The sequence below is a fragment of the Microtus pennsylvanicus genome, chromosome X (assembly GCF_037038515.1).
Source record: "Microtus pennsylvanicus isolate mMicPen1 chromosome X, mMicPen1.hap1, whole genome shotgun sequence".
In the NCBI taxonomy this organism is placed as follows: Eukaryota; Metazoa; Chordata; class Mammalia; order Rodentia; family Cricetidae; genus Microtus; species Microtus pennsylvanicus.
In genome coordinates, this window is record NC_134601.1 from 14748055 (window position 1) to 14769128 (window position 21074).

At 38.7% G+C, this 21074-nt stretch overlaps 1 protein-coding gene across 2 annotated transcripts in view; it reads left to right on the top strand.

The window, feature by feature from the left end:
- Aff2 (ALF transcription elongation factor 2) overlaps positions 1 to 21074 on the top strand; it is a 530318-nt gene that overhangs the window by 323799 nt on the left and 185445 nt on the right. For both annotated transcript variants that reach the window (XM_075957146.1, XM_075957147.1), the window contains exon 4: positions 16317 to 16361. In XM_075957146.1, the coding sequence (XP_075813261.1) occupies positions 16317 to 16361 (45 nt within the window). The remainder of the gene's footprint in view (positions 1 to 16316; positions 16362 to 21074) is intronic.

The following is a 21074-nucleotide window of genomic DNA, read 5'->3' on the forward strand; positions in this document are numbered from 1 at the left end:
GAAATATCCAGAGAAATAGCAGGATACATAAGCACAAGGAAAAAATAATCAGTCTCTACGCAGCTTTTCTATGTAAAAGTGGCAAAGTTGCTAAGAAGGAAATCCAGAAAAATAAGCAGTTCAGAATGACTAAGACTAAACCTTATACTGAGGAGATGAAATATTGCACGGAAGGAAGAAACTTTAAAGGTTACAAGAAGATGAAAAGAGCATCTATGTTCATGGACTGGCCAAATTAATGTCAAAATTGATGTATTACAGAAATGAACCTACAGACTCAGAGAATTCACCATCAAATTTTCAATAATAGCAGTTAAAAGAGCAATAAAAAATAACATAAACAGATAATCTCTCTGCTAGGTAGTGGAATTGCAAGTACAGGCAAAAAATGCTGCAGGTACCATTATAACTGACTTCAAACTAACAAAACAGCATGGTACAGACAAATAGACCAACACAAATAGACCAAAGATCTTAACATAAGCCCAACAATTATAGCAACCTGATGTTTGACAAACATAACAAAAACACATAGTATAGTAAAAGTCAGTCCCTTCAACAAGTAGTACTTGGGAAAGCTGAATATTTACAGTAGATGACAGAACTTATCTATATCTCACACTATTAAAATGAACTCAAAATGAATTACTGACCTTAACATTAGCTCTGAAAGTGTTAAAGGTAAGCATAAGTAAACTGCTTTAAGGTACAAGGGATAAGCTTTCTAAAGAGGACTCCACTCCAAAAAGCTTAGGAAATAATTGCAAGAACTGGCAAGTGATACATATGAAATTAAAAGCTTTCTGCCCAGCAAATGAAACAATCATTTTGTGAAGAGACAGCTTACAGAAAGAAAGAAAAAAATTGTCAACTATAAATCTGAAAGATGATTGATATCTAGACTCCATAATGAACTAAAAAGAGGTTAAACACCAAAAGTCAAATCATCCCATCACTAAATTGTCAAATGAAGTTGAATAGACAGTTCTGAAGAAATAAAATTGGTCATAAATATATGAAAGACCAGCATACCTTGCCTTCAGGGAAGTGAAAAATAAAACTTATTCGTGATTCCAAATCTTCCTTTCAACATGACTATCATTTAGAACACATACAACCACAAGAGTTGAAGATTCATGAAGAGTAACCCATATAAAGTACTGATGAGAATGTGAGCTATTGTAGACACTGTGGATATCATGAATGTCTATCAAAATTCTTATACTGAAAATAAAACTATAAAATGGTTCATTTACACAACCTCTGAGTAAATACCTAAAGGGATCTAAGCCACCATATCACAGAAGCACTTTGTACATCCTTTTTTACTATGGCACTATTCACAACAGCCAGGATATAGGTGCATCTAGGTGCCCATCAACAAAGAATAAATAAGAAAAATGGAGTATACAGGGCAGTGATAGCGCATACCTTTAATCTCAGCACTCAGGAGGCAGAGGCAGGTGAATCTTCATAAGTTCTAGGCCACCCTGGGCTACAGAGCTAGTTTCAGGAAAGTCAGGGCTACACAGAGAAATCCTGTCTCAAAAAAATAAATTAAAAGTGTAAAGAAAACCAAATATATATGGACAAGGGAGTTTAGTTTATTTATAAAGGATGAATTCATGACTGCTCCTAGATATGGTTGAGATGTTTTTATTGTAGATATGAGGGAAGGAACAGTCAGAGGCATCTGGAAGAATCCAAGTTGAACATGACCAACAGAGTAGATCTGGCCGGGAGAAGTGACAGGGAGCAAGAGAAGAGAAGAGAAAGGGAGGCAAGCAGGCCAGGAGACACCCAAGAGAGGAACCAAAAAGAAGACCAAGAGAACCAAGAAAGGAGCCAAGAGAGCTCAGAGCTAAAGGACTGGATCATATAGGAAAGAGAAGCGGGGTGGGGGATGGAGAAGGCAATGAAACTCAAGGGCTGGGAGGTTTAGGGTAGGGTGTGGGGATGAGAGTGCTTAGTGGATCCAGGACTCTGTAGCAGATACTTTCTATACCAATGATGACAGAGTCTCACTTAGATACATTAATAGGTACCTTAGATGTCCTAGGTTTCCCTAAGACCTAACAATTGGCACACAAATGGATGATCACTATGTTAAGTGAAAAAAGTCATCAGACTCAGACAAATATTTCATGTTTATCTTATACATGCTCTCTAAATTATAAAAATTATGTTGATGAGAGGAAGAGGCCTAAGGAGAAGAGAATGGAGGGAACAGGGTTGTAGGGGGACTAGTAATGGAGAAAAAACAAATGTATATTTTTCTCTCATTTCCAGAATATGTGTGTGTGCGCGCATGCATCTGCAGTGTGCACACACATTTGTGGTATGCCTGGGTGAGTGGGTGAGTGTGTGCATACATGTGTGTGTGTGTGTGTGTGTATGTGTGCATACGTGACATGAAAGCAGAAAGAGGAATATTTGTGGGGAAGAAGGGAACCAGTGGATGCAGAGAAGGAGACAAATGGTGATGCCGAGAATATGAACAAGGAACAATGATATACAAGTTGAAAAGTTATAATAAATTCATTCTTTTGTATAGAAAATGAAAGTAATAATGATAATTAGCAAAGGAAATTTAAAAATCATGAATGAACTCCAAATTTAGAAAGTGGTGTCTTGGATTATCATTTCGATAGATACGTTTAGAGAAAGGTTGCATGTAAGGAGGCATCTAACAAAGCTCCAGGTAACATAACAAAGTAAGCGGGGCCAGGGACAGTGCTGCAAATCATTATATACAATTGAACAGAGTAGCATGAGACCTTCTCAAGCATGAGACCATCTTCATAGTAATCAAATTATTACTCTGAGGCAGTCTTATCAGGAAAACAATCTGGGGATTGATGACCTGAAAATGGAAGTTGGGTTTCAATTCATTTGAAATGCAAACAGATTTGACAATCTATAGCTACTGTGGCGTTGTTTTTAAAACAAAATCAAGCATCTACATTGACCTTCTACTTACATTGCTTTGAATAGAAAAAAAAAACACCTCTCATAGAAGCTATCAAGAAACACATTTCACAGCAGGCAAATTAATTGGTTTTACAGTATTTGAATGGAGGGTTTGTCAAATAAAACATGCCGTGACAGTTAATAGTGTCATTTAGAGCGAGAAAATTATTGGCTTATTTGTTATTGGATAAAGGGAAGGCAAACATTTTGCATTAAGAAGTTTTAATGTGTTTAAAATCCTCATTAGGGATTAATGGACATGCTTGCTTAGCATAGCGGCTCATTAATTTGAAGCTAAACAGTTACTTCTGTGTTTCAATCTCGGTTTTGTGCCTTAACATTTTTTTTTTTGCTTCTCTGTAATTAGATCTTGCATTTGAGTTTGGTTTTTACACCATCGGAGATGTAGAATTAATTAATGAGATTTATAAATCTAATGGAAGTAATTTATTCCTAGCTATCAGTTCGTTTTAGTGAGCAGTTAAAGCACATGTAAGTAGGTGAAGAGCTAAGAAATTTCAGAAGCATAGGAAAAATGTGAAGTTCCCTGGATATATTTAGCAGTGTCACTTGGCCTTAATAGATAAAAGTGTTTTAATTAGAGTTATAAATAATAGGGGAGCTGGCGAGGTTTTGGTTTCCTATGCATGTGGTTTGTTCCTTAGGATCATCACTGTCAGAGAAGAGCAATTGTAACTGTTTCTGTGGACTTGCGATGTCATCCAGCAGCAATTAAGACAATTGTTAAGTGCAGAATTTGAGAAGTCAATAAGGCGCCCAGTTCGTTAGAGGTTACTTTAAAAGTGGAGCCGCTTTCTATCAAGTGCATTATGTTGCCACATTTTCATTGAGTGCATGTATGAGTACAATTTCTAAAATTACACCTACTTACGTGTTTTTCAGGGAAATCACACTAAGAAAATCAAACTAAAATTGGGCTCCTTTATTCTGAAATTGGCATTTAAATAATTGTGGATTTAATCGGTGAGCATAGCGGTTTCTTTAGGGTGAGGGACCAGAGTCAAGGAAAGACATTGATTTTTTAAAAATAATTTTCACAGAATGGAGCTAAAGATATAAATTTTTCAATTTCTTTTGTAATTGTGATTATAGAAGTTAAAGATCTCACCAAGTGTCCATAACCATGCCTTCGAAAGTTTCCCAAAATACCCAGTGCTGGCATCACATTTTTTTAACAAGTCAAAAATCTTAGTGCTTTGAAGCATTAATATAATATGTCATTAATCCAAGACATATTATAAAAGCTAATCATGTTATAATATGCTTCATGTTGACTATAATATATTAAAAGCATAAAATTATTGTTGAAATACTCTTCCTTGAGGAAAAGCACATCAATTGATTATCCAATACCAAATGGTCAGCCTTAAAAACACGCAAGTAACATTATACAGACTAAGCGGTTTATATTTAGGAATATACACGTATATACATAGAAATATATGTATGTAAGAAAAATTAATGAAAAAAGAGTCCATCAATTTAAAAAGAACAAGTAGGAAGGGAAAAAATAATATAATTATATCATAATCTCAAAAAAATAAAAGAAATAATTAAAAACAAAATTTTGCTGAAATATACAATATCAGAATGATTGAAGAACTCATTTTAAACAATTCATTAGCTCCTCTTAATGACGCATAGGTGTACTTTCTAGGAAGAAGATGTAGGCAAATGGAGTCCTCTTTAGTCCCTTAGATACTAGACTGAATTTATTTGGGCTCATAGATATCCCAACCCTTTGGAACATGTTTGGCTCTTGATTTTATTTCATCTGGAATTAGTTAACATTACCAGAAGTACTACTGTGGGTCTTCCAAATCATTAGCCTTATTCTTGCGTTCTCTGCTTATCTCATGAATTGAGCATAAAGCTTCTTATAGATGAGAACAGTTGGAGATCTGTAGACTGCCATTAATTAAATAAGTGGTAGAAATAAAATAATGTGGTGGTGAGGAGCCAAGTGCCACTTCAGTCAAAATTGTCAGTAATTCTTTGCCTGTGATTTCTACCTGTCTCCATTGTTTTCTTCCTTTCTCTCCTTATACGTAGTGTGTGGTCTGTTTGGAATATCTCCTGTGTTTCACACTGCTGCTTTCTTTTTCTCTTCCAAACGCTGTTACATAATTCTACTGTCCATCCATAGCAAATCCACATTACATGTCCCTGCTGTCCAAGACAAGACAAATCCACAGATTCTTTTTTACTCTTCCTTCCCAAAGCTGTGTCAAATTCTCACCTGATGATCTTCCTTGTTACCTGTTTTGTAAAGAAAAGCAGACACAGTCAGACATGTCCTACCATCTCTCTTTACAATCTGCTGCTTGTATCCCTCAGCACTGCCTTTCTTGCTAACAGAAGGTAAGAAGTATTCATGTTCCTCTTTCAGCTACCCTCTCCCACGTGTCCTGTGCTTTTTGCTTTTTCTCTCAATCATCCAGTTTTTCTTATGCTCCATTGTTCTTTTCTGCACTGAGCAAAAGAAAACTATTGGCCCCACATCACCACTTCCTATCACTGCATCTCCCTCCTAATTTTACATAATGAGAATGACAGAAGCTCCGCATGCCTCCCTTTTTCACAATGAAAAATCAGGTTCACATGGGCTACAAGCCCCAGGTAAAAGTAAAATCATTCTTTGGAAAAATATGGATTAAAAAAAATAGTACACATTTGGGTGTAGTTAAATGCACATATATGTGATGTCAGTACATGTATAGTGTCTGGCCTACGGTTGGAAGGCACTGTTATTTATTCTCACTGTTTGTCTTTCATAACTTTAGAATGTTTCAGTGCTCTTTTTTCTTTTAGAAAATAATAGCAATCATATTTTTATTTCATTATGCCATTTGTAAACAAAATAAAGTTGATTATATTATATGTCTCCCCTACTGACTTTGATAGTTATGTGGGATGCAAAATACTAGAAACATTTTCCTGCATTTAGGATATAAGCTAAAAAGTGAGAAAGTGATTTGCCCCAAATTACATAGTTCACCAGAGGTATAACTTGAACAGGGAAGTGTCATATTTTGAGTGTTAGTGTATTGTTCTTTTTATTGTTTTATAGAATACTTTACCAGCAAATGAGATCACTGCTTTGCAATTGTTTAACTATTCAATGCCAGAAGATGCTATAATTGCTGGTGAGCTTAGAAACACATGACAGTTCTAAACACCCCAACATTTATTCTTTAATTTATAGAATTAAGAAGTGAATGCTATTCTTGAAACATATTTATTATATATTTGTACCAATTTTTATTTCTGAAATTGCCCTATTTCACTCTAATTTGTATTTTTACATTCTCCTCTTTGGCTAGAAGAAATCACAGGGCCCTACATCAGTAAGCTATTAAATTTAATGTAGGCACAATAACAAGAGATTTAGTAAAATCCATTTAAACTGTAAAATGGTCACTGTTGCATGGCTAAGATTTCTACAGGATGGAAGTGGATGTTTCATAGTAATGGAGGAGTTCCATACACATGTAGAAATTTCAAAAGTAAAGGGACACTGTCAGAGTGTCTGTAGATTTTAGAGCAGCATCTATAAAAATGATTACCATTAAGTGTTTGTTTTGTTTTTTAGAGACCGGGTTTCTCTGTAGCTTTGAAGCCTGTCCTGGAACTAGTTATTGTAAACCAGACTGGCCCTGAACTCACAGAGATCTGCCTGTCTCTGCCTTCTGAGTGCTGGGACTAAAGGTGGCAATTTTTGAGATTGTATTGTAATTTCATCATTTCCCCCTTCCCTTTCCTCCCTCCAAACCCTCCTATATACCATCCTTGTAGGATATAACCTCAAAGTAGACACTAGGTTGAGAAGAGAACAGGAAAGGAAGAACAAGAAACTTGGGGTAGACTCTAGGAAGCTGACAAACAAGGAAGATTTGGTTCAAAATTTGAGCCTAGATTGAAGGAATGAACGTGAAACCATGGAGAGAATGTTGTGGTGGTAATCTGAACTTGGAAACTTAGCCAGAGGAAGAGACAGCACATTTTGAGTATTGGCAGGGGTAGCAGCCACAACCAAAATGATGCCAGAGGCCAGCCAAGAGACTAGGCAACAAGGAATTTCCAGATGGTTCTTGGTTTGTTATAGAAATATTCCTAGATGTCTATTGTTTGGTAAAAGTCTATAAAATACACACAAATACATATGTACACATATGTATGTATATAGACACACACGCACACATATATGTCACATACTCAAGCACCCTCCTGATTACAGTTCAGGTCCCTCTTCTACAGAAAATAGTTATTATAACATATACATGAACAGTGAGCAAATGGCTATTCAGAACCCATAGAATTAAGTACTCTTCACTTTAAATTCCCTCTGTCATTAGCACTCTCAGCTAATGATGAGCCTTTCTACACATGCATTTTTCTGTTGCCCATTCCTAATGTAATCAGTGAAGAGATATCCTCATCAGGAAGCACTTTGATCGCCCTTCCCCCATCCTGCTCACCACTCACACCTCTTATTCTCTGTTGTCATATCCTTTCAAGTCCCATCTCTAGTCTCCTTTGTCACCTTCAGTGAGAACCAGCAGATGGAGCAACAACCTGAAACTCTTTACAAACTAGGCCCCTGAAGAGGATTTAACAATTCATTAACAACATTCAGATGTCATAGTGATAAACCTATAACATCAGCTCCTAAAGCTGTCTAGACTGAGGAGGCTGATGCCTTCTTACAAGCCAGTAACAAGACTTAGAATATGAACATAACTACTGGGCTAAGGTACCTTACTTATATACCTCACTTCATTTAAACCTCACAGAATTGGCAAAAGTAGATTATTTTAAAACTTGTTCTTAAGTAGATAAAAAGAGGCAGAGACATTCAAGTGATTTGTCCAAGTTCATAAAGCAAGTTTTAGAGCTGGAATCTATACCAAAATTTGTTGAGCTTCAAAGATGTTGTAGAGACACCACATAGAAAATACAGTATGTATCTATCTCATATATTTTCTAAGTGAGAAAATACTTATTGAGACCTATTCAATGTTAGATGTAGTCACTTCCATGATTCTAGACAGTCATTTTCTGTAGTTATTAAAGTGACATGTGTTGAATTCCTTTACGCTTCATTCTCTATTTTTCATCCATTCCTTTCTTAGAGAGAACAGTTGGTACTTTTTAGCCTGTTTTTACATTGGGTATTTTTACTGTGTGGCTTCCTAATAAATTGCCCAAGAACAGCATTTTTTTATCTCTTTTTGAGATTATAGCATAATTATATCATTCTGTTTTTTCCTGTCCCCCCTCTAATTTTTCCTGTGTGTTACCCTACCCAGTGCTCTCTTTCAAATTCATAGCCTCTTTCCAAGATAAATATTTTTGTTGTTTGTTTTTTATTATTATTTATTTATTTATTAAAAATTTCCACCTCCTCCCCTCCCATTTCCTTCACCCTCCCTCAGCCCCCTCCCCCAACCCCCTCCCCCTCCCTCTCTAGTCCTAAGAGCAGTCAGGGTTCCCTGCCCTGTGGGAAGTCCAAGGTCCTACTTCTCCATCCAGGTCTAGGAAGGTGAGCATCCAAACAGACTAGGCTCCCACAAAGCCAGTACATGTAGTAGAATCAAAACTCAGTGCCATTGTCCTTGGCTTCTCAGTCAGCCCTCATTGTCAGCCACATTCAGAGAGTCCAGTTTGATCACATGCTCCAAGAGTCCCAGTCCAGCTGGCCTTGGTGAGCTTCCATTAGATCAGTCCCACGGTCTCAATGGATGGATGCACTCCTCGAGGTCCTGACTTCCTTGCTCATGTTCTCCCTCTTTCTGCTCCTCATTTGGACCTTGGGAGCTCTCTGTCTCTATCACCATCCATCACCAGATGAAGTTTCTATGGTGATATGCAAGATATTCATCAGTGTGGCTATAGGATAAGGCCAGTTCAGGCACCCTCTCTTCTGCTGCCCACGGAACTAGTTGGGAAAATCCCCTTGGACACCTGGGAACTGCTCTAGAGCCAAGACTCTAGCCAACCCTAAAATGGTTCCCTTGGTTAGGATAACTTCTTCCCTGCTCCCATATCCATCCTTCCTCCATCCCAATTATCCCATTCCACCAAGTTCTCCCCAATCCTCTCCTTCTCCCTTCTCTCTCCCCATCTCCCCTTCCTCCCAATTTACTCCCACCCCCCTGCTCCCAACTTTTGCCCAGCAATCTTGTCAACTTCCAATATCCAGGAGGATAACTCTATGTTTTTCTTTGGTTTCACCTTCTTATTTAGCTTCTCTAGGATCATGAACTATAGGCTCAAGGTCCTTTGTTTATGGCTAGAATCCGCTTATGAGTGAGTACGTACCATATTCCTCCTTTTGGGTTTGGGTTATCTCACTCAGTAAAGTGTTTTCTATTTTCATCCATTTGCATGCAAAGTTCAAGATGCCATTGTTTTTTACCGCTGAGTAGAACTCTAAAGTATATATGTTCCACACCTTCTTTATCCATTCTTCTATTGTGGGGCACCTAGGTTATTTCCAGGTTCTGGCTATTACAAATAGTGCTGCTATGAACATAGTTGAACAACTGCTTTTGTAGTATGATTGAGCATCTCTTGGGTATATTCCCAAGAGTGGAATTGCTGGATCCTGAGGTAGGTCAACTCTCATTTTCCTGAGAAACCGCCACACTGATTTCCAAAGTGGTTGCACAAGTTTGCATTCCCACCAACAATGGATATTGGTGTTTTTGATTCTAGCCATTCTGATAGGTGTAAAATGGTATCTCAAAGTTGTTTTGATGTGCATTTCCCTGGTCGCTAAGGAGGTTGAGCATGACCTTAAGTGCCTTTTGGCCATTTGAACTTCTTCTGTTGAGAATTCTCTGTTCAGTTCAGTACCCCATTTTTTAATTGGGTTAATTAGAGTTTTAGTGTCTAGTTTCTTGAGTTCTTTATATATTTTTGAGATCAGACCTTTGTCTGGTGTGGGGTTGGTGAAGATCTTCTCCCATTCAGTAGGTTGCCTTTTTGTCTTAATGACTGTGTCCTTTGCATTACAGAAGCTTTTCAGTTTCAGGAGGTGCCATTTATTCATTGTTGCTCTTATTGTCTGTGCTACTGGGGTTATATGTAGGAATTGGTCTCCTGTGCCCATGTGTTCCAGACTACTTCCTATTTTCTCTTCTATCAGGTTCAGCGTAATCAGATTTATATTGAGGTCTTTAATCCATTTGGACTTGAGTTTTGTGCATGGTGATAGATATGGATCTATTTTCATTCTTCTACATGTTAAAATCCAATTATGACAGCACCATTTGTTAAAGATGCTTTCTTTCTTCCATTGTATAATTTTAGCTCCTTTGTCAAAAATCAAGTGTTCATAGGTTTGTGGGTTAATATCCGGGTCTTTGATTTGATTCCATTGGTCAACATCTCTGTTTCTATGCCAATACCAAGCTGTTTTCATTACTGTAGCTCTGTAATAGAGTTTGAAGTCAGGGGTGGCAATGCCTCCGGAAGTACTTTTGTTGTATAGGATTGTTTTGGCTATCCTGGGTTTTTTGTATTCCATATAAAGTTGATTATTGTTCTCTCAAGGTCTGTGCACAGTTTTGTTGGGATTTTGATGGGGACTGCATTGAATCTATAGATTGCTTTTGGAGGATATCCTTTGCTCTTGGATTGGGAGGATCAACATTGTAAAAATGGCAATTCTACCAAGATGAATATTTAAAAGTAAACAACAATCCTTTGGATACACAGGACTTCTTCTGTGTTAAAACAAAATTGGAATATGAGCTGATTTGACCATGTCAAATCTTTGTTGTTGTTATTGTTGTTGTTTTGTTTTGATTATGGTCATATTATCCAAGGATTTCTGTCTGCAATTTATGTAATATTAACTACTCCCATTTAATCATAGACTCATGAATACAAATGAGACTGGGGACAGGTGAAGATGAGGCAAGAAAAAAAGGGACAGTGGCAGATACAACTGTGAACTCAGCTTATAGTTTTCCAAATTCATTTGGAAAACTGGGACCCCTGGATGGGGAAATCAAAGGATCTGAAAACTCAAATGAGAAACAAGAGGCTGCTACTCCCTGTTTTTATAAATGACCAATGATGAAGATTAACAATTTAAAAAGACCAAGGCTCATTTCTTAGACTATTATATCCTGTGTTTTCATTTTATTGGTAATACTATGTCAGTGACCTCTGTATCCCATAATTTAATCATGAGCATAAATTTTGTAATCTGGTAATGAAAATACAAATGGAATTAGTTTTAAAGCTGCCATCAGTGTCAATTGTGAATATTATTTTACTGAGCCTGTTATTTAATTTATAATTAAACTTACATTTTTTTATACTTTATTTTGAGAAAACTTTGTCAATGTAGAGTATTCCCAGAGTTGTAGGTTTTGATTCCCATGTATTATGTTACAATCTTGGAATGATTTAGGCAAAAAATGTGACTATTCTTCCCTCCCAATTTCTTAGCAATAATGCACTTAGAGGCACACGTTAAACTCCTATGAGTTACGCATGCATTGATCACTGGTGTGCTAATGTTTTACATTAATCTCCATGTTTTCTTTGTGTTCTAGTTGCTTTTTATATTTCCCAATGCCACAATCTGGCTATTTTTCATATCTTGTATTCTTTAATCACCAAGAAGGATGCTCCAAACTGATTAATTTCAAAATGATTAAAACATCCTATGCAATTCACTTATTGTTGTTATGGTTAATTGAAAATTTGATGATTTAAAGGTACTCTGATTATTTCACAAGATATCCATTTATCACTAGGCAGATGATCTGTGTGTGGTCTTTTTGTGGTTTCTTGGGGTGACTGTCTGCAGTGTTAGATTCACAGAGGATAGGCACTTGTGAGAATTCTCTAGCTACTCACCACCTGCTTGATGACATATGACTCTCTTCCCTGGCTCTCAGAGGACAACATCCTTGCCCAGTACAATAGGGTCCTCTCTAGCCAGGAATGAGAGCACAGCCTCTCCTGTGTTTCTTCCTTGTGCCGCTGGCTTTCTGCTCTAGGAGGAGGGAGTGGAGGCGGATAGAAAGGATCTGAGTGGCTAACTTGTGATGTGTGGACTATCCGAATACGCAAGAGTGGATTCAAAAGGAAGAGAAAGTGGTTCTGGAACTAACTAACAGTGTGGCAGTTCTGATCCTAGTACCACTACTACTTCTTTTCTGGCATTTTCTTTCACACCTGTGTGAGTGGCTCCTCTGGAATCCCTAGGAGAGGTATGGGTGGTTTGCCTGAGACACAGAGTGTTCAAGAAGACAAAATCCAGCTTTGGTCTTAGTGCAGCTTTCTTCCAGTGTGCGCTGTGGCCCCAGTGAGTCACTGCACTGTAGGGGGCTTGGAGACTAAAGTAGTCTCAGGTGGCCCCAGCACTATTGAGAAATGTCCTATGTCTGACCTCTTACTTCCATATGGTGTGAGGAATACAGTAAGGACTTTAAGGGCTGAGAGCTTCCATTGGATATGGTTCCCTCAGTAAACCTAATAGGTACTCTTTCCGTGGCACTTTAATGAGACTCCCAGTTTTCTATTTCCTTTTTCCCCTGTAAACAGACAATTTCCCTTTTCCTTTATTTGCATGGAGTCTTCAAGGCAAGAGTGATACTGTCTTTTGTCTTTAAATTGCTCTCCTTGGCACCATCCTGAGCACAGTGTGAGCTCAATCAGGATTTGTTGTCTAAAGAAGGAAATGGGAGATCTGATGAATGAATGAGATCCTATTACCCTTGTCAAGACTACCTTACCATGTATGTCCCAGTGGGTCTCTAATTGTTTGTTTTCCTGTCCTGTCTAGACTTTTAACTCTGAGAGACAGACCAGGTCTCACAGCATTTGTCTTTGCAAGCCCCCATGCCCAACACTGTTCCAGACACACAGGAAGTCTTTTTCTGGTTAGGAAGCCCTCCCAGGTACATTTCAGTTGTCTGGAGAAAAACCAGTTGTGGGGCTGAGCTAGATAAATTTGCAGGAGTAGTGACTTCACAAGAATACTGGATTCCAGTATTTTCTTGGGGAAAGGAACATATCTAAACACTGGGAATGGGTCCATATAGATTTATCTGTAGAGTTCTCAAATCTGACTCTGATTGTCATTATCTGATTTGCTGCAAAGTCCCAGTGCCTACATCTCTTTTTCTTGAAAGAATTTCCTTCCTTAAAGAAGTGAGTATCTGTAATTCAAAGTGGAGGGATGATATTTGCAGTTGATGAGAGGCAGCTCTTAGCTACACTTTTAATAATAGAAGTATGAGGAATCGTAGGAGAAAGGTTTGACTTAGTCTGTGTAGTTTTCAACTACAAGGCACACTCAACCTCTCTTATTTCATTTGCTATAAACAGGAACCCTGTGAGACTAGAAAAGATCAGTTACTGTTATTTATATTTTACATTAAATTATATTTTATGGCTATAAATGCTGAAACTTTGATAGGTAGTTACTAAATCTGACTCCTGTGAGCTAGGGCCAATATTTCTACCCAAAGCTTTTGACTCATAGGAGAGTACTCTTTCTGTGTGTGAATATTGTTGTTTTCGTCCTCTTTAGCTTCAAAATTTGTATTGATATATTTGTCGTTAAAAATGAGCAAAGGTATGGGGGGGGGCTTTGCCCATACATATTTAATCTACAGAGCCCATACTGATACTGTGGAACAATGACAATTTAAGTCTTCAGTACAACCCTTTGAATATTCATGTTTAGGAAAGGTATTTATTGGAAGTTTAAGAATCATCTTGAAAACACAATTGCTGGATCACTGAGCAATTAGTAGGGATGTTGTCTGATACTAAGAATTATCACTAAGGAAAATTATAAGTTGTGTTGTGTAATATTATGTTAGACCAGGAAATACATATTCTGTGAATTATCAGTAGTTGTCAATTTAAAAATCAAAATCTAAAGTAGTGGCTAGAGATATGGCTCAGTTGTTAAGAGCACTTCTCACTTTTGCAGAGGGTCAGAGTTCAATTCCCAGTACCCACAAGCTTGTTCACACCCATCTATGATTCCAGTTCTAAGGGATTAAGCACCTTCTTCCACTTCCTCCAGGCACATGTGGTGCACATACATATATACAAGTAAAACACTCATACACATAAAACAAACAAAATTAACACATTTTAATTCTAAAATAAAGATTCACATTGAAAGATCAAGTAATTTGGGATCATGTTGACTCCAAACCTGTAGGCATATTTCTCACAACCTTAAGTTTACAACATGGAACTACAGGAAGGGAATGTGGATTGGATCATTTCCTATACATACTTGTACATAGAGCCGTTTATGTTTTAGAGGCAGTATGCATGGACCAGTTTCCTTTATAGCATATTATAGCCCAGAGTCATAGTTGCATATTGAATATCTTCTTCTTCACCATCCTATCAAGCATGCCAGCTCAATGAGGAAGAACACTGTGCCTTCTTTTGCTTACTATTGCATTTCTGTTTCCCACCAGCCTGATGAAGAGTACTTTAGCCTGCAAAAACATATTTCTTGAGTAGATTAAAGAATGAATTAACTGTGTTAGGCCAATCTACTGGTGAGTCCCTATTTGAAAGTTATAATTTATGTTTCTTTATAATGTGTGCATAGCCAATTTTTGTCTTGATTTGTATTGTCTCATACCACATATTCAAGTATTATTACATTAGGAAGGATGTCTATATAACTTCTCATCCAAAATGGAACATTTTTTAATATGAAAGGGAAAACAGTTAATAATTATACTAGAATAACAAGTGTAACCTGGAAATATGTGTGGAGACCATCTTAAGGCCTGTCTCCCTTACTTGGAATTTTATGTTTCCTGGACCAGGGACCCTTACATATAAAAGAAATTCAATAAATTCAGATGGAAATCAATGGATGTTCAATAATGAATTTTAAAATACTTGGATATTTATGTGAAATCCTTTATATTTTTTAAAGTTGAGGAAATCTGTGTCATAGTCCACTTTAGATTTTCTCAAATATTCTTTAACTTTATCTGCAATCTGAGCATAGTGATGAACCTGTCTTGCGACAGGTCTGGAGTTCACAGATATTGTAGTAGTGTTCACACTGCAGAAATTTTCCTGTCATCCCTCAAAGCAGTCCTTAGCATTCAAATATTTATACAGGCCTCCTCTCCAGGACCTAGCAGGGCAAGTCATCTGCATCAGCCAAGACTTGACAATGGAGCTACTACAGCCACTAAGTAGAGTGCTCTCCCTATGCGCATGCGCTTATATCCCCTTATAAAAGGCAATCCCTTCTCACCCCACCTCTTCCCCTTCCTTCTGCTCTCACTAGGAGCCTACCTCTGCACCTCCCCCCAATAAACCTCCTACTTGAGCTCTGTTGCACTGTGTGACTTTGTGGTGCCCCTTGGCTCCAAGGTTGCCAAGGTTGCCTTCTGCTGCTAAGCTATTGCAGCAGTTAATGAGAGATAACCACTGTTTTCCTTCCCAGAACACCAGTGATGGGGTTTTTATCCCAGAGAAGGTGAAGATTTGAAGGGCAGAAAATGGAAATGTTTAGGAGTTGCTCAGGCTGCACAAGTAATATGTCGATTGGTAGGTAGATAAGTCACCAGGTGATAGTTCTACTCCCAAGTCCCCCATCATGCACCACAGTGGAGCTGCAATCTTACTTTGAAATTTGGATCATTGCATTTACTGCTTGCTAAGCCCTGGGAAAAAAATGTTATCTGCTTGACATACAGCATGTCCTCAGTATGTTTATGTTCGGGTGGGATTTTGATTGCTCAAGCAAGTGTCACAGAAAGAGAGAGAAGGAAAGATGGTTCCTGGCATTCCCTTACTATATGCCTGAGATTTCCTCTAAATGTCAAGGCAAATGTGCAGTACTCACAGGAATTCAGTTCATTTTTTTTTTCATGAAAAAAGTATAGGCATCAGATTTGACTGCCCGAGTTGAAGGGGAATTCAATTTAATCAGAGAAGTCTTTTTATATATCTCTCTCCTTAAATGTAATAATATGCTAAACTATGTTCAAGTGTTGAGAGACTGAAGGATCTCAAGGTCAAGTTCGCTATTTGGATAAGCCTGAAGGGGATGAAAACAGCTCAGTATCCTATAGCACATCAGTAGTTACTTTCTTTCCACACCTTGTACTTGATTTCACTGTTTCATTAAAGCAAAGCCGAATTAGCCATTTGCAGACCTTGCCGCTTTGTATTTAATAGGGAAAATGATGTTTCTAGCTTTTTCCTCTGTCCTTTATGACTTATCCCACAGCGAACACTGCTATATGGAGAGCTTCGCTGAGTGGAACTTACTTATGTTTACTGCATTTTGTTTATTTTAGGTAAGCCTTCCCAGTGATCCAAGCTGTGTTGAGGAAATCCTGCGGGTAAGTTTGAACTTATATTTCTGTGTATTTTTTTTAAAAACAAACTTTTATTCTTTTCTTATACATTACATCCTGACTGCAGTTTCCCCTCTTTCCTCTCCTCCCAGTCCATCCTCCTCTCTCACCCAGATCCACTTTTCGCTCCTTTTCCCTTCAGAAAAGAGTAGACCTCCCACTGAACATTCCCTAATAAGATACAGTAAGACTGAACCAAACCCATCATGTCAGTGCTGCACATGACAACCCAGCAGGAGGAAAGAATTCCAAGAGCAGGCAAAAGAGTCAGAGATAACTCTCACTCCCATTGGTGGTAAGAAAGCAATGTATTTGTTTAAATCCTCCAAGTATGATAATGAGGAATGCTTGCATTCAACATCCATGCTCTGCTGCTTCTATCGCCTGCCTCATTTCATACTTTCCATCAATTGCACTCTAATGTCATTAAAATGGTGGCAATTTTGTCACTTGTCTGGGGAATAATTTTGAGTCCTAGACAGAAATGCCTCTCACCATCTTTAGGAAACTTTCCCTATTCAAGCAGCAAACCTCAGTCCTCACCTTTCTGCCTGCTGACTCTTGATAGCTCATCATAGAGCTTTGAAGAAACAAACTGTCAATGCAATATGGTTTTGGAGACTGCAGGTGGTGTGCTGGGGAGAGAGGAAGGGGAGACTGACAAGTCATGGCATGTATGGGCAGGCACTCCTGCTTACCACAGCGGGAAGAAGAAAGTGGGAATGTGTGGCAGTAACCTTCGTGGAAGTCAACATACCAGTTTAAAAAAAAAAAAACAAAAGTAAGAACAATGTATCTACCTATTATCTCTGTTGGTTGCCATTATATGTTAATATAGTATTTCAAGAAGATGATTAGTAGGACCAAGTTCCTGCCCTGGATTGACCATTTGTCACTTTTGTGACTATGTGACTTTGGACAGATAAATTCATCTTTCTGAATCTCCCTTCTTTGTCTGTCAAAGATTATAAAACCATAATTCTCCCATAAACTGTCTAGAAGTATATGAATGTTCATTGTTATATTAATTGGTGACCAGTGTGGGCATGTAGAAACCATTCAGGCTTTCTGCCTAGAAAAGAAGACAAAGTCTGTATCAGTGAAAACTTAGTAACCCTTTTCCCTCATGTAAGATTGTATTACTCTCATTAGCACAGGTTCCTGCGTAAGATATTTCTCTGCATCTTAGTGTTTAAACTCATCCTTGCTACCATGCTATTTAGGAATAGTGAAGAACAATAAGCTCCCAACAGTCAAGGTGGCTTGCTAAATACTTTCCCCTCCTATGACTGTCTCTGAAAGTGCTTCAGCCCAAAGACCTTGCTTTTGAGCATCAAACAGACTGGGATTGCCCATCTAATTAGAGATGATAGTGTATAGACTAAAGATAGAGCAGCCACTTTTGTAAGAAAGAACCTAACAATTTGTTCATTATTTGTCCTTAGGGTCCCAAGGCTTGAAAGAAGGCATGGCAGTCATAGGGAAATCTACAAGTATGATACACTCTGAGAGGTTGGCTATTTGCTCTGCCCCATTGAGTAGATACAAGAAATTACATTCAACCCTTCCATGCTGTCAGCTACCTTCCTTAAAGAAAGGCAACAAAGAAAGAAATGACTTGCTCAGTAGACATACTAACCTCGGACATCTCTTGCTCCCCTGAGGGGATGGGAGCAAGCATAAATGAAGTCCATCAGTCAGTCAGGTCTTTTTCTTTATACCCAGAATGCCAGATCTATCTAAGAGTCACCACCTTACCTGTCACAGTTGAATTCTCTCCTTTGGGGAAGACCAGCCTGGTGCTTAAATGTTTCCCACAGTGACAGTGAGGGAATTAACTAGAACATCTGTCAGAGTCTGAGCACTGAGAGAAACAGCACATTTTCACTTAAGCATGGAAGGAAAGGCAGGCTGCCTTTATAAGTTGATAGATGATAGCAGCATTGGAAAAAGTAACAAAAGTCCTTCTGTTGTGCTTGGAAGAAAATCTAGAAAAAAATGGTGCTTTGGTTTCTGTTTTGGTTGTTTGGTTTGCTTTTTCCGAGGGGGAGGGGCATTGATTGTACAGGCCTGCAATTTGTTCATTTTCTTCAGCAGAGTTATAAATGAACACTTCCTCTAATGGAAGACGGGACTGTTTTATTCCCCATACATGCAACAAGAGTTAACTTTCCAAAGTTTATGCCCCAGTTTTTATGACTAATTCTTATTTTTTTTTATTGAGAAAAGGAAAAAAAATTTCAGCCTCCTCCCAGCCTCCCATTTCCCTCCCCCTCCTCCCATCTTTCTCCCCCTCCCCCCACTCCTCTCTCCCTCCCTCTCCAGTCCAAAGAGCAGTCAGGGTTCCCTGCCCTGTGGAAAGTCCAAGGTCCTCCTTCCTCCGTCCATGTCAAGGAAGGTGAACATCCAAACTGGCTAGGCTCCCACAAAGCCAGAACATGAGGTAGGATCAAAACCCTGTGCCATTGTCCTTGGCTTCTCATCAGCCCTCAATGCTTGCCATGTTCAGAGAGTCCGGTTTTATACCATGCTTTTTCAGTCATAGTCCAGCTGGCCTTGGTGAGCTCCCAATAGATCAGCCCCACTGTCTCAGTGGGTGGGTGCACCCCTCGTGGTCCTGACTTCCTTGCTCATGTTCTCCCTCCTTCTGCTCCTCATTGGGACCTTGGGAGCTCAGTCCAGTGCTCCAGTGTGGGTCTCTGTCTCTATCTCCATCCATCACCAGATTAAGGTTCTATGGTGATATGCAAGATATTCATCAGTATTGGTCTAGGATAGGGTCATTTCAGGTTCCCTATCCTCAACTGCCCAAGGAACTAACTGGAGACCTCGCCTTGGGCTCCTGGGAGCCACTGTAGGTTCAAGTCTCTTGCCAACCCTAAGGTGGCTCCCATAACTAAGAATTGTGCTTCCGTGCTCCCCATACAACCTTCCTTTATCCCAATCATCCTGTTTCCCCAAGTTCCCTCCATCCTCCCCTTTTAACTTTTCTCTCCCCATCTCCCCTTACCCCCATCCCACCCCACCCCCAAGATACCACTTTTCTCCCCGGCTACCGGCTATTTTATCTGCTTCCCATAGCCAAGAGGATAACTATATGTTTTTCCTTGGGTTCACCTTCTTACTTAGCTTCTTTAGGTTCACCAATTGTAGACTCCGTGACCCTTATTTATGGCTAGAAACCAATTATGAGTGAGTACATCCCATGTTCATCTTTTTGGGTCTGGGTTACCTCACTCAGGATAGTGTTTTCTATTTCCATCCATTTGCATGCAAAATTCGAGAAGTCATTGTTTTTTACCGCAGCGTAGTACTCTAATGTGTATATATTCCATACTTTCTTCATCCATTCTTCCATTGAGGGGCCTCTAGGTTGTTTCCAGGTTCTGGCTATTACAAATAATACTGCTATGAACATAGTTGAACAAATGCTTTTGTCATATGATAGGGCATCTCTTGGATATATTCCCAGTGGTATTGCTGGGTCTAGGGGTAGGTTGATCCCGAATTTCCTGAGAAACCGAAATACTGATTTCCAAAGTAGTTGCACAAGATTGCATTCCCACCAGCAATGGATGAGGGTACCCCTTCCTCCACAGCCTCTCCAGCAAAGGCTATCATTGGTCTTTTTGATTTTGGCCATTCTGACAGGTGCAAGATGATATCTCAAAGTTGTTTTGATTTGCATTCCTATGATTGCTAAGGAGGTTGAGCATGACCTTAAGTTTCTTTTGGCCATTTGAACTTCTTCTGTTGAGAATTCTCTGTTCAGATCAGTGCCCCATTTTTTAATTGGGTTAATTAGCATTTTAAAGTCTGGTTTCTTGAGTTCTCTATATATTTTGGAGATCAGACCTTTGTCTGTTGCAGGGTTGGTGAAGATCTTCTCCCAGAAAGTAGGTTGCCTTTTTGTCTTAGTGACAGTGTCCTTTGCTTTACAAAAGCTTCTCAGTTTTAGTAGGTCCCATTTATTCAATGTTGCGCTTAATGTCTGTGCTGCTGGGGTTATACCTAGGAAGCGATCTCCTGTGCCCATCTGTTGTAGGGTACTTCCCACTTTCTCTTCTATCAGGTTCAGTGTGTTTGGACTGATATTGAGGTCTTTAATCCATTTGGACTTGAATTTTGTGCATGGTGATAGATATGGGTCTATTTTCATTCTTCTACAGGTTGACATGCAGTTGTGCCAGCACCATTTGTTGAACATGCTTTCTTTCTTCCATTGTATACTTTTAGCTCCTTTATCGAAAATGAGGTGTTCATAGGTTTGCGGGTTAAAATCCGGGTCTTCTATACGATTCCATTGGCCGACTTCTCTGTTTTTATGCCAGTACCACACTGTTTTCATTACTGTAGCTCTGTAATAGAGTTTGAAGTCAGGGATGGTAATGCCTCCAGAAGATCCTTTATTGTATAGGACTGTTTTGGCTTTCCTGGGTTTTTTGTTTTTTTATATAAAGTTGATTGTTGTCCTCTCAAGATCTGTGAAGAATTTTGATGGGACCTTGATGGGGATTGCATTGAATCTATAGATTGCTTTTGGTAGAATTGCCATTTTTACTATGTTGATCCTCCCAATCCCAGAGCAAGGGAGATCCTTCCATTTTCTGGTATCCTCTTCAATTTCTTTCTTCAATGCCTTAAAGTTCTTGTCAAATAGATCTTTCACTACCTTGGTTAGAGTTACCCCAAGATATT